Genomic DNA, 13983 nt, shown 5'->3' with positions numbered 1-13983 from the left:
TTTAGCATACAAGCACGTGGTCTGGCATGAAACTAGCCCTTGTTCAGCAACTGTGCTCAGCTGGGATCTGCCCCAAATGGAATATTTAAGAGATAATGGAATCCATTTCACTATCCAAAATATATGTTTGCTCAGCCTTGTTGACAGAGTGCTCTGTTTAAATTGCTAGCAAAATCAGAGAGCACACAAAGGAAAAGATGTAGGGAAAGAACATTCAGGGAGAAAACAATGAAAATCCTCATTCAAGTTTGGAGTTCCTACTAATGTTAGAAATTCTCTTTTAGAAGGAAGGTCTCTTTTGAATCACCAGATATCAGGCTTGCCTGGCATTTTGTAGCCTACCAAGCCAAATGCAGCCCACCAGCCAAGTAATGGGGCCTCTCAGGGCCACAGTGAACCTCTTATTTTGCTGCCTGCCTATACAAGAGAAGATTAAGGGGAAATATGATAGCAGTCTTAAAAAAACTGAAGGACTGTCATGCAGAAGATGACGTGGACCTGTTCACATTGCTTCAGAGAGCAGGTTGGGATGTGGGAGAAATTTAACGTACTTCAGATTTAAAGCCGCATCTATGAAATTCGTACTTTCTGAAATGGTATGAGAGCTGAAACACAGCCATCCTTCAAAATTTGCACTTATCCAAATTCTGTAATGCAAAAGCAATGTTTACAAAGATGCATATGTTAGGGGAAAGTGTGCATAGAAATGAATAAATTAGTGAAAATAATATATAAAAATGCAGTTATATTAGGAGAAATTGCTAACAAAGATATGCATCTTAGTCAAAACTGCATACAAAAATGTGTTCATTAGGAGAAATTCACACTAAAATGCTGAAGAATTTTCATTAGTATTTTTTTTAATCACAAATTGCTACAATAATGTGGAGGGCTGAATTTAAGACTGGAAAAAAATGAGGAACGGAGAGAACCAAAATTGACATATATTTCCATCCCTAAGGGCAGGAATAGAGCCAGTGGGTGGACGTTTCCAGGGAAGCAGATTTTGACTAAATATGGGGGAGTGGAATCCTAATAATAAGAGTTGTACAACAGTGGAACACGATGTCTTGAGAGGTGGTGGGCTTTCCTTCACTAGAAAATTTAAGCAGTGGGTAGCCCACTGCTAGAGATGCTATAGTTGCATCCTGCATTGCAGGTCCTGTACTGAGCAGGGGGGCTGGACTAGATGACCGCTAAAGTCTCTTCCAACTCTATCATTCTGTGACAGCAAAACAGAGGAGATTGCCAAGGGCCTGGTGAGCTATGTTCAGCTTGGTTACTCAAGAGTTGTGCAGGTCTGATATATGGTAACAGTGGTGTAAGAACTGTTCTGCTGAGTTCAACATCCTGTTTACTGACAGTGTTCAGACAGATGCCTCGGTGAGAATGACAAGTAGGACATGAGGGCATAATAGCCAACCCCTGTTGTCAGTCCCATGGATGGAGGCACAGTGATGCCTCTGAACCTTGAGTTTTTGTTGTTGTTTGTTCTGAAATAAGTAGTGGTGCAACTCTGGCACATACTGTATCAGTACCTTCGGAAATACCTAGTGTTTGCCTGATATAGCAGACAGGAAATGGTTCTTTCTGGAGTAATATCATGAAGGAGAGTAATACGTAGTACATCCCAATGAGAATTTTTTCCTCTCTCAGCCATCCCATCCCATTCAGTTTCTTCAACACAATTACCCATACCAATCATTTTCTTTTTCCCAGAAAGGAAAAGGGCATCCTTGCATTGTCTTGAGGGGTTAAATGTATAGGGATGCAGGAATTGGTGATTAATTGGTAGTATTTTCGGCTAGTAAGCCTATCATAAAAATTATGAGATAGACAAAGCCCCCTTCAAAAAAGAGATTGCCTGCCTCCAGTGAAATATCTGGTGCTTTATTCACTTTCTGTCATGATGAAATCAAGTTTCCTTTCAGATTCATTAATACTTTGGACCTGGATGTCAACATCACTCTTGGCAATGAGAATTTTGTCAGCATTAACAAAAGTTATGGTGTTTCAAGCTATAGGACCCTGGCAAGAGGAAGGTGAGTTGCTGTGAACATTGCCAGACTCCAGAGCTAACTTCCGTTTCCCTTCCTGGACTCTCTCTGTAGTATCTCTGGGTCAGTTCACAAGAAACTTGGCCCTTGCTTGTTATTATAAGGCATGGTCCTGGTCCACTTTCTCCATGAATGCCTGTTCTTTTTCAATTCAAAACATTGGGGGTAGATATACACTGGGAATGGGCTAGGCTAGGCAGGTCAATGGATGTCCTATGTTCCGAGAAGCCAAAACTCCACTGACTTCAACCATGATGGTCACGTAGAGCTTTCCCAGCCTGAAATGATTGCACAGAATGTATGTCAATGATCCTGTAGATGTATGCTGGGATTAAGCACAAGCAGTTCTGGCCAAGCATCCCACTTTCCATATTCCATAGTTGGATACTCCATGACAAGGAAATTCAGCATTGTTAGAACTGACAGCTTGAATTCTCTCTTGACATGGAGGAAGGGCCATGATTCGGTGGTGCTAGAGCTCATGCTTTGAATGCAAAAGGGTCAACCCATTTAAAAGGATCAGGCAGTGTGTGATGTGAAGGACCTGTGCCTGAAACCCTGGAAAAGCATTGCCAGTCAGAGCTAACAATATTGGGCCATATAGACAAATGGTGTGCCGAAGTATAAGACAGCTTCCTATGTGTAATGTTGGCCTCAACAGGTACAGCACTTTTTGCTGTTCTCAAATATATCTAGCTTGGAGCCATTATATTTATGCATTGTTGTCCCCAACTCTGCAGAGAGTTTTCCCTTTCACTTCCATTTACCATTGATAAGGATGAATTCCTTTCATTACAACTGTCCATTCTCAATTTCAAAAGGGATGTCGAGAAGTGAAATGGCCCTGGGAGCCACATTTGGAAAGATGCTTCAAGCTGCCTTATACTGAGTCAGGCCATTAATCCTTTGAGTCCAGCAATGTCTACTGTTGCTAGCAGCAGTCCTCCAAGCTTACACCAGGGACCTTTAACAGCTTTGCCCTCAGAGATCTTTCAACTGGAGGTGCCCTGTGACCTTTTGCCTTACAAAGCAGGTCCTCTTCCACTGAGCTATGGTCTCTTCTCATGAAAAGTATGTTCACTGTGCATCTCATCTTACTAATGAGTGAACTAGTATGTGTGAAAATGATGAGTACCAAAAGTTCCTCTTCGGTCCAGTCTTACGTTCGGTAACTCTTGCTGAAAATATAAAACCAGACTACTCTTCTGGCAAACCTGTACTGCTCCTTTTCATCTAGATAAGCCAACCTATGTGAAAGTGACTTTCATAGACGTGTGTGTGTGAGGGGGGGAGGGGGGGAGAATATGAAGCCATCCTGAAAGCTCACAGATATAGTAAATAAATAATTTCAAATGTTGAAAATAGTTCTGTAAGCAAGGCATCTTGAATCTGTCTTGTCTATCCATCTATCTAATCTATCATTTAACCTGAAAGAAAACCAAAGCTGGAAAATAAGGAAAGGTATGTTATGAGGGAGCAAACAAAGATTTCAAAAATGCTGGCAATTTACTGTATGATGTAAAATAAATGCAGCATAAATTCTGATCAGTGCCCTTCTTCAGTTGTCCCTAAAACAATAGCACTGATGATTAAAATGCTAGTGCGTCTGTACTTCACACAGAACTGGAAACATGGGTTGAAGGAGCTTGTTTACAGCTACACCCTGTGGCTTTTTGGCCATGAGAGGCTAACCAGGAACTATTGTATTCCCTCTTCATATCAAGATACAACAATGTCAAATGCAGAACTGAAGCAGAAGAATTCTTCCTTCACCTGGGCCTTTTTGATTTTGGAGCTTCATATACAGTTGTTTTAACAAATGTAAGTCACCCTTTGACTCTTGCATGCCATTTCCACTCTCGTTCCAGATCTTCCTGAACTGCACTTTGGGTCTAGCCAGCTATTTAAATGAAACCATTTTGTTTAACTGCAAATCAGAAACTGCCACTAAAATGATGACAACAAAAAATTGACTACAAATCAGGATAAGAAACACAAATTGAATTTATATATGTATTATGTATTTGTTTCAAAATGACTGTCATCATTTAGCTACCAGGACAATATACAAAATAAGTCCCAAAATGTTCATGCCACCATAGGCACAATAATAAAAAGCAAACCCATCAAAACAGCTCTAAAAGGCAGTAAACCACAATAGGACAGACCAAAATTCCTGGCAAACAGAAATATTTGACTGGGCATTAAAAAGATAACAGAGTTAGTGCCATCGTGTACTCGTACAGGAAGGGCATTATGCTAATATTTTATGCAAACATAGGCTATGACCCAGGCAAAATTAACACTTTTAAGTTCCACTGAGGTCAAAGGGAAACAGCCACATACTTCCCTCACCCATTTACATCACTGGGGCTCTGGCTGAACTCAATGGGACTTACTTCTAAATAGATATGCATTGATTGCAGGTCTGGCATCATCCCCCAGCATGCTGCCCATTCCTGCTGATTCTGATTGCAAAACTTGAAAAAAACTTTTTTATGTCCATTGTACTGAAAGGAAGCACTGGATGAGGCAACTCCATCTTAATTTCCTCACAGTGTTTCTGGGTCCTGACATAGGGCCCAGGGGTATTCTGGGGAAATTGTGGAGGCAGTGCCCTGATATAGAGTGGAAGAACAATGTAGAGTGGAAGATCAGTACTTACTTTCAAATAGATATGCATTGAATTAGATTGCTAAAGTATCCGTTTTGTGGAAGATAAACAGATTGATAAACAGATGAATGAGTAGGAATGTGTATGAATAGAGCCTGGCAGAAATTAAAATTTCACAGATATCTTGAGGGTCTGATCTAGATTGTCCCTTTTTTCCTTTTTTTCTGAATATTTAATACTTGGCTATGAATTGTCCATAGCTCTGTAAGCTGCTTCTCAGGACACAATTTTAGTCTGGACAATCAGGGCGTTTTGTTCTATCTGGCTGGGAAACCAGCCCTGCTGCTTTTTTACACTTTATTCAAATATTTATTTGTTATAGTTGGTCAATGGATCCTTTTGTTATAAAATGAAGCCCATATATATTTAAATAAATGCTTACTAAGATAACAAGAGAAACCACTAAGCAGACCTTTAAAGCTGGGGAATCTTAAAGGGAGTCTTAAGGCACTTGTATACTTTGAATAAGGAGACAGTTCTGACGTACAATGGGCATCCCTACCACATACCAAGACTTACGCAGTCCACTGCTATGTACCCGAATTGGAAGTCATGGTTAACTCGCAAATAAGCATGCATATATTTGCTGTGTTAGATGGCATATCTAAAGTAATCATGCTTATTGGGGAGTCAGTTCCATTTAATTTCCAATAATATGTATGAGGTGTTAGCTTGCACCCTTACTCGAAGACTCTTCAAAATCAGTAGAATTTAGGATCCAATAAGAATATAAGAACAGCCCTGCTGAATCACATCAAAGGTCTGCCTAGTCCAACGTTCTGTTTCCCATAGGGAGCAACCAGATGATTATTATTTATTTCTTCCATGACGTTGATAACCAGGGAATGAACCCAACAGCCTCCTCCCACTGTCGCTCCATAGCAAATGGTGGCTCTCTACCAATCATGACTAGTCGCCACTGGTAGAGTGATCCTCCACAAATTAAACAGGATTCTGTTTAAAGGCATCTGAGCTAGTGGCCATCGCTACAGCTTGTGGCAATGAATTCCATAAATTAATTATGCATTGGGAGAAGATGCACTCTTTTTTATCTGTACAGAATTTAGTGCCAATGAATTCCATGGGATGACTCTGACTTCTGGTGTTACAAGAGAGGGAGGAAAACTTCTCTACCCACTTTCTCCACACCATGCATAATTTTATAAACTATATTTAGTTGCTCCCATCCCCAAAAATGAAAAAGCCCCAGATAAGTTAGACTTTCCTCAGAGGGGAGGATATCTTCCTGTGTTGGAAAAATTAGTAGATATATTGCCTTGTCCATCATGATTTCCCATACTGTATTAAAAAACAGGCAAGCAGATGTATCACACATTCCAGACAACAAAGTATAGAAGTTTGGGGGAGGGCGAGAGATGGCATTCTCTGTGGCAGCCCCTTAGTTGTAGAACTCCCCACCGAGGTGCATCTGGCAACCACACTGTACGGTTTTAGGCAAATGCTGAAGAAGCACCGCTTTGCCCTGGCTTTTGACACCTGAGGCATATATTTTTAGGACCCACCCTGTTTGTGATTCTGGTTGTTTTTAATTGCTTTTAACACTGTATTTTAAGGTTGTTGTAACCCACCCTGAGACCTCTGGGTGAAGGATGGGCAATAACTGCCCACCACCAGCACCATCATCATCATTTCTAAGGCATGTGAATTAGTCTTTACCTGCAAGCAGTTATGTTCTGAATTGAGTTTATAGATGTGAGAGACCCAAAGCCCATGTAGCTGTATTATAACGAGGAGCATGTATTGCTATGGGATTGTGGGATGAGATGGATGATTTCTTTGGGTCCCCTTCAAGCCTGTGATCTTGTATCTGAAGCTGGGATATGCAAGCAAGAAATCTGCTCTACCAGTCACGTAGTGGCAAATTCAGAAGTGCAGGATCCCTTCCTATTAATCATAGCCATGCCCCCCTCCCTGCCTTTTTGCTGTGGCGTTGAGAATGAGATCCTTGTTAATGTCAAGGAGCCAATAAGCATGAAAGAGGAGAGTGTTAGCACTGAGAAGTCTTCTCAGTCTTTTACTCACCTCCTTTCACTCTGATTGGCTCCAGTCAGCAGGAAAGGGCAAGGAAGCATGTTAGAAGACTTTTCTCAATGGCTAACATGCTTCCCTTTCATACTGATTGGCTTGTAGGATGCTGGAGACATAGGGACCCTGCTGGGACCTGCTTCCAAAAACATAAGGGGTCTAAGACCCCCCAAGACCTTGCACAACTACACCTCTGTGCTCTACTGGTCAGACTAGTCACTTTTGTTAATATAATAGAGTGGCCAGGTTAGCTGATGGGTCTATCAAGTGCCCATTAACAGGTGAATAGATTTTGGGCAGAGAGATCCTGTTGTTATTGGAACTCTTATCAGGAGAGAGGCCCTTCTTCCCACCCATCTGAGAGCTGGAAGATACGCTTATGTTTTTAGTCTAGACTGGAGAAGCTGGGAACTAGGGGGACACGCAGAGAGACTTGCTGCCTGTAGCATGGCTTCAGGATGCCTCCTGTAAGCCTGATGGAAAAGCAAGATCTATTGGACTAGTAATGCTTTGAATCCCTCCACCTTAATCTCAGGTTGCAATATGTGTAAATAATAACCATATTTCCTAAAAGATACCACAACCTCTGCTGACCTTCTTTCCAAGGAAACCAAACCCTGGGCAAGCTCAGGGACCTCTGGAAGTCTGTCACAGCTCGGAGGTTGGGGTGGTGCACATTCATGTATTGCCTTCAGAACAAGGAGGATCAAGATTTATAATAGTATGAACCATCGTGAGTTTAGCAGTATGTCTCAGGATGGTAAAAACTGCCACTGATGGCACTCAAGTCATTCTGGCCTACCTTGAATTTTCTGTTGGCTGTATCTCTTCTCATTATATACCTATTCTTCTTCTTATTGACCAAGTGACTGATCTTTTCCAATCTGGCTGTTGTAATTAATTGTATGCTTTGTTCAGCTTCCAGATCTATTATGCTTTGTGACATAAGCATAAAGAAACTAAATTATGCATATGGTGCCGCAATATGGCTGAACTGCAGTATGTAAATCACTAGGATCATTATCTTCTATGCCCAATCATTTGTCAACATCAAACTTCTTTTGAAGGTGTTTGTGACATTTCTCCATAGTCCAGTGAGTAATGCAAACAATTACTGCTCACCCCTTTTAGCTTTCTAAAACATGCCTTCGTGTTGCCTTCCCCTTTATGGTGATTAAGTAAATCTCATAAACAATTCCAGCACCTTCCCGGTAAAAGCAGAGTTTGCTGATGCTTTTAATGTGACTTTATTTCAGTCCACTAGCAGAGTTCACAGTTGTTTAGTGAGCCCAAGAGGAGAAAATTGCTTCAGTCTTCAAAAGAAAAGCCTTCTCTTCCCCCCCACCCCTGAAATCACCAAAGCAGATTCTGCATTAACATCACCTAATCATCATGACTTTCCCCCCCCTAACGTAGACTTCTACAAAGACCCTTAAGACATGGAAGACAGAAGACATTGCAGCCAATAACGTCCATATTTCATGGCAGATTCCACAGTACCTGTTAATATCAGCTGGGGAAGTGATGTTCTCCATTACAGGCCTTGCCTTCTCTTACTCCCAGGTAGTGTGTTTAGAACTTAGAGCACAAAGAAAAAAAATCAGAAATCTGTCATGCTCAGTGACTGGAATGACAGGCGAGGAAGTTCCACCTTGCCAGGTGTTCCAAATGCTGAGAGCAGAGAAAACAAATGGTGCAGACTTGGTGTAGATTTGCACCACAATCCTGACCAAATTTGCTGATTCTGAATTGGCTTGCAAGAAAACTGTAAACTTATTTAACTATAAACTAGGTCAAATTGATAGGAACCACAGTCCACACAAAGGCTTCAGGAGTCAATGGAAATATTAGCTTTGGCTATCACAATATAATATAGATGACTTACAATTTATTAGGTGACTGAAAAAACTAGTCTATCATACATTAAGTAATCCTTTTCAAACTTAATGTCTAGAAATATATTAGGCTTATAACAATATGGAATGAAAGATAATTGGGAGCAGGTTTAGCCGGCACCATGTGCTTTCTCTCTCAAATATTTTCCTTATATTGTGCTGACATAATCATGGATTAGTTCTTCTTGGTGGTATCCAATGGGGAGGGCCATTGATCAGTGAAAGAGTACATGCTTTGCATGCAGGATGCTCCCTGTTCAGTTCCTGGCATCTTCAGCATTAAAAAAAAGAAGGATCAGATTGCTGATGATGAGGTGAAATCCGTGCTTGCGACCCCAAAGAGCTGGTGCCAATCAGAACAAAAATACTAAGATAGATGGTCTGTGCTGAATAAACAGTCTGTGCTGATATAAAGCAGTCACTTATGTTCCTTCTCTCGGCCGTCCAGGAAAACAATGGGGCATTTATATAGCCAGACTGATTTCAAAGGCTATGTGGGATTTCTCCATTCCCCCCTGTTCCTCAAGTCCCTTGTTGGGGTCCCTGGGAGAACACAAAGAGAAGCCTCACGTGGCACAGGCAGGTAGAATGAGGGGAACAACACTTACATTAACATTGTCGGAGGGCAGAAGGAGGATGCACTACTTCTCAGAATCTCCCTGATATCTCAGTGCCATTTTCTTCCATGACTCAGGGTTGATTGATTTACACACATAATGCTCATCACTCGACGGCTGCAGCATCAGGTTGTGATAGTCAGAGGAGAATGAACCATTACATGCCAGACACCTCAGCGAGAACTTCCAGATCACTTCACATTACCTCAGAATGATACAGTGTTATTCAACAGAGTCAGTTCACACATTTGGCTGCAAGTCATTGGGCCAGTCCAAGATGTTTTTCTACCTGAGGTAAATGGTGCCCCTCCTTTAGAAGCTAACTGGACTGGCAGTTGAACAACTTCAGCTCTGGCAGTGAGACAGTATCCTTCATTGCACGTGAGGGCAGCTAAATAGCTAGATAGCTAAAAGAAGGAAGGTGAGGCCACATGTCCTCCAATACTGCACTACTCCAATATTCCACAACCACTGCCTGGGGTGGCCACCTCAGTCTGCCGAATGATAGGGCTAGCCCTGGAGATGGGGGACAAATTCAGTTCAGTTCACGTTTAAAGCCAAATTGATCAAATGCACACTTTCTGTAACAATATGAGACTTCCTTCAAAATTTGCATTATTCTAAATTTTGCAATGCAGTTCTCCAACCAGATTACGAAATGCACATATTAGAGGGAAATGTGCATAAAAATGAATGTATTAGTAAAAATAACACACCAAAATGCATTATATTAGGATAAATTGATTGCAAAAATATGTACGCTAGTCAAAACTGCATACAAAAATGTGTTTATTAGGAAAAATTCACACTAAAATGCTGAAGAATTTTCATGAATTGCTTCAGAAATCTGGGGAACTGAATTTAGGATTGGAAAAATGAGAAACCAAGAAAACCTAAAATGACAGGTGCTTCCAGTCTTAGCTAGCCCTGGCAAGTCATCAAGTGTTGAAACAAGTAATTAATGAATATGTATTGATGTGTGACTGGCCCTCAAAGCCATGAGATGGTTTGCTTGCTTCATCACAAAACAAGAAAATGGTTGTGCTCAGTTCCAGCATGGTATTAACTGAGGTTGCTGAGGAAATTTCTCAGTGTTTGGGAATGAACTGTTCTTATTCGTTTTCTTCCTCCCCCCCCCCCCAGGCTCCTGTCAGCATGAAGTCGGTGTTGCAGGCAGGCTGGCTGTTAACTGTGGCGTTTGGAAATGTAATTGTGCTTGTTGTTGCCCAGGCTGCACCAATGCAACAGGTATGGGGTAGAATATATTATCCACAGTGCTAATACTGGAATTGTTGGCAACACTCTGCAGGAGATGCTGATCTGCTTTCATTACATTTGGCGGTCATTCTTGTGGAGCAGGGCTGGGGAAGCGGCAGCTCGGCCTATGTTGTTGGGACTCCAACTTCCATCAGCCCCAGTCAGCATGGCCAATTGGCAGGGCAGATAGGAGTTGTAGTCTAGCAACATCTGGAGGACTGCACCCATGTTATAGAGGGAGAGCTGAGAACATCTTTTGCCAGAAATGACTCTTTGTCTGGTGGGTTTGATAAAGCAACCCTTGCAGCACATGAAATAATCACTGCTAATTATTGGTTCTAGTTCTATCTATGGAGTGGCAACAGCATTGCCAGTTCTAAGGTTCTGACCTGAAGTTTCAGAGGGTTCAGCCTCTTTTTCAAGGTCTCCAGGTGACAGAATAAAATCTCAGAGTGAGGATCCAGAACTGTGACACACTATTTTCCGCATGGCTTGATCAGAGCTTTCGTTTGTGGCTCCTCTCCATGCCCATTAGGCACCATCACTGAGCCCCACCAAGCATAGCCAGACTCTGCCCCATAACCCATCTGGTATATCTCCCGGTGTCACTAGGCTCTGCCACTTCTCCACCAGCTTCTTCCCCCTGATCCTCCACTAGCATCCCTCCTGCTCACCTTTCACAGTCTGAAGTTCCCAAGAACTGGCAATGCTGTTTGGCAGTGGTGCTACCCACCCCCCAACACACAGTATGACTTTCCATATGCATCTGGATAAAAATAAAGCCAATTATGCACATCTGGGAAAACCTAAGGGATAAATTAACACACAAATTGCTTTATTTTGTGTCAAGCTTTGCTCCCTAGTGGGCCATGGGCCTGAGTTCAATTCAGATTATTTTCCTAGCTCACCCTGTGCCCTTTTAGAAGAGTAAGTGTAAGCTATATTCTGCAATCAGTATAGAACCCAGGCAATTACATTGCTTAGATAGACTTTGGAAAGATGAATTCTGTTCTGAATGTTGCCATCCAAGGAAGCTACATAGTTTTACCATAGGATGCTTATAACTGCAGTATAGGAATCTTTCTTCCTGTGGCTAAATCATGCCTTCCTTAACCTAGTGCTCAGAAGGTGTCTTGTACTACGACTCCCATCATTATGCTCTAGTCACCTTTGCCAATGATCAGGGATGTTGGGAGCTGTAGTTCAAAACAAATGGAGAGCACCAGACTGGGGAAGGTTGAGGGTACAGAAAAGAACCCAGACTCTCAGCAAGCGTGTCATACAACTAACTGACTGCTGATTGGGCAGTGCCCATACATAAAGCTATTGCTGTGCTCGTATCCCATCCAAATTCTGGGGAATTCTGAGCAACATATATGGAGTTATCATATTCTCCCCCGCATGGGATAGGATGGCTAAGAAAGTATGAGTGGCCCAAAGTCACCCAGTAAACTTCATGGCTGACCAAGGATCTAAACTCAGGTCACTCTGGTCCATGCACCACAATCGACCTGACACACCACACTATTTTCTTCCTGCCCAATCCTCTTGAGCAATTCATTTCACCAGTGTGTTGCCTCCTGCTCAGTATTTCCTTTCTTGATCTGCTTAGCTGTGCTATGTCAAACCAGAAACATCTTCCTACACTTTATGAGTTGATTTTTTATTTTATTTTTTACACTGACCTAATTACTCCAGATGGCCATCCTTTCAACAATAGCATTCCTGTATGAGATGTGCAGTAGATTTCAGCAGTGCTACTGATCGTGTCATAATACTGCAGGAGATGCAAAAGCTGCACTTGGCCAAATTCTCCTAGCTACATTTAGTACTTAAAGTACAAGAGTCTAAATGTTGGAAGGTTGGCCATCCCTGCCCCCAGACTATGCTTTGGGTTCAGCCAAAACCAACATTGCTTTATCATCCCAGCTTCGCTTGCCTTACAAAGTTGAACCACTGGATTCCTGGGAACAATGTTAGATCTAGTGGGTGGTATTCAGTGCTAGTCCTATTCAGAGTAAACCCACTGAAGTTAATAGACATGACTAACTGAGCATCATTAATTTCAGTGCTCTGAGTAGGATTTAGTTGAATTACAACCCAGTATTTCCAGATATTTCTTAATTTGAGGATCAGATCTATCATGCAGAACATGACATCTAAATAGAAATGAAAGATGTCACTATCTGACATCAGCTATGTGTTGGGGGGGACTATATTCAGTGGTAGAGATATGTGCATTGTATGCTGGTTCAGTCTCTGGCCTCTCCAGTTAAAAGGATCAGGTAGTGGGTGATGGGAGAAGCATTTCTCTGCCTGAGACCTTGAAGATTGAAAGAGGTCAGCACAGGGCTAGATGGAAATGACAGCCATCTATTTATTTCCTAGGCCTGACTACACTGGTGATTATACTGACAGTCCCCAATACAGTTGAGAATTAATTCCCATGGCCACAAATGGATCTGATTGCCCAGTTCATGCATTACATTTGTATATTTGAATGCATACCCAGAGACCCAGGATTGTTTTTACATAAAAAAAAGATATTCCTCAATTGAGATAATAGTGCATGTTGTACAAAAGAGCAATGCTCTAAAATGGACTGTGTGACCCAACGATGGTCACATTCACATCACACATTTAAAGCACATGGCTTTTAGCACAGTGGGGAGGAGACCCTGGCTGGGAGTCCAGAGTCTGCGAGTTCAAATCCCCGCTCGTGTCTCCTGGGTGTCAAGGGCCAGCTAAAGATCACTCCCACAGTGAGTGGCTCAGGGGTTACGTGCCCTGCCACCTGTGCAGCCGTGGGCAAGCTGCATAGTCCCAAGGAGCCCAGTTGTCCCCAGCTGGCAGTTGCAGACAAGGAAGGGACTGGCTTGTGCAGCTGTGGCAAGCTGAGCAGGCCCTAGCCAGCTGGGGAGGACTAGCCCCAGAGGGAGGCAATGGTAACCCCCCTCTGAATACCGCTTACCATGAAAGCCCTATTTATAGGGTAGCCATAAGTCGGGATTGACTTGAAGGCAGTCCAGTCCATTTTCCTCAAAGAGTTCTAGGAACTGCAGTTTGTCATGGGTTCTAGCCTCTGTGAACTACAGTTCCCAGGATTCTTTAGGGGAAGCCATGTGCTTTAAATGTGCATTAAATGTGCTTTAAAGGTATGGCATATATGTGATCACTTCAACCTCTGTAAAGAATACTGTAAAGAATACAGCCTCTTAATATGACTGAGCATTTTCACTGTTAGTTTGGCAAACACATCAGTGGACACTAAAAGCCAGAAGGCATTGATTCAGGCATATCCAAAAGAATAGATACACCCAGTGGAAACTGAGCCCTCCTTTCAAGAACATAGGTGCTAAATTAAAATTATCAGAGAGAGACTTATAATCTAGATTGTTACCAACAATTTAACATATGATTGGGATACTTGCCTACAA

General features: G+C 42.2%; 1 protein-coding gene across 6 annotated transcripts in view; it reads left to right on the top strand.

The window, feature by feature from the left end:
* SLC15A2 (solute carrier family 15 member 2) overlaps nucleotides 1-13983 on the top strand; it is a 120202-nt gene that overhangs the window by 102258 nt on the left and 3961 nt on the right. For 5 of the 6 annotated variants that reach the window (XM_061609115.1, XM_061609116.1, XM_061609117.1 and 2 more), the window contains 4 exons: nucleotides 1932-2042; nucleotides 3782-3878; nucleotides 8194-8340; nucleotides 10433-10537. In XM_061609115.1, coding sequence (XP_061465099.1) covers nucleotides 1932-2042; nucleotides 3782-3878; nucleotides 8194-8340; nucleotides 10433-10537 — 460 coding nt within the window. The remainder of the gene's footprint in view (nucleotides 1-1931; nucleotides 2043-3781; nucleotides 3879-8193; nucleotides 8341-10432; nucleotides 10538-13983) is intronic. The other variant, XM_061609118.1, reaches the window with a different exon arrangement.

The sequence above is a fragment of the Rhineura floridana genome, chromosome 2 (assembly GCF_030035675.1).
Source record: "Rhineura floridana isolate rRhiFlo1 chromosome 2, rRhiFlo1.hap2, whole genome shotgun sequence".
NCBI lineage: Eukaryota > Metazoa > Chordata > Lepidosauria > Squamata > Rhineuridae > Rhineura > Rhineura floridana.
The sequence above is the reverse complement of the archived record's forward strand: the minus strand, read 5'-3'. Positions and strand labels throughout refer to the sequence as shown.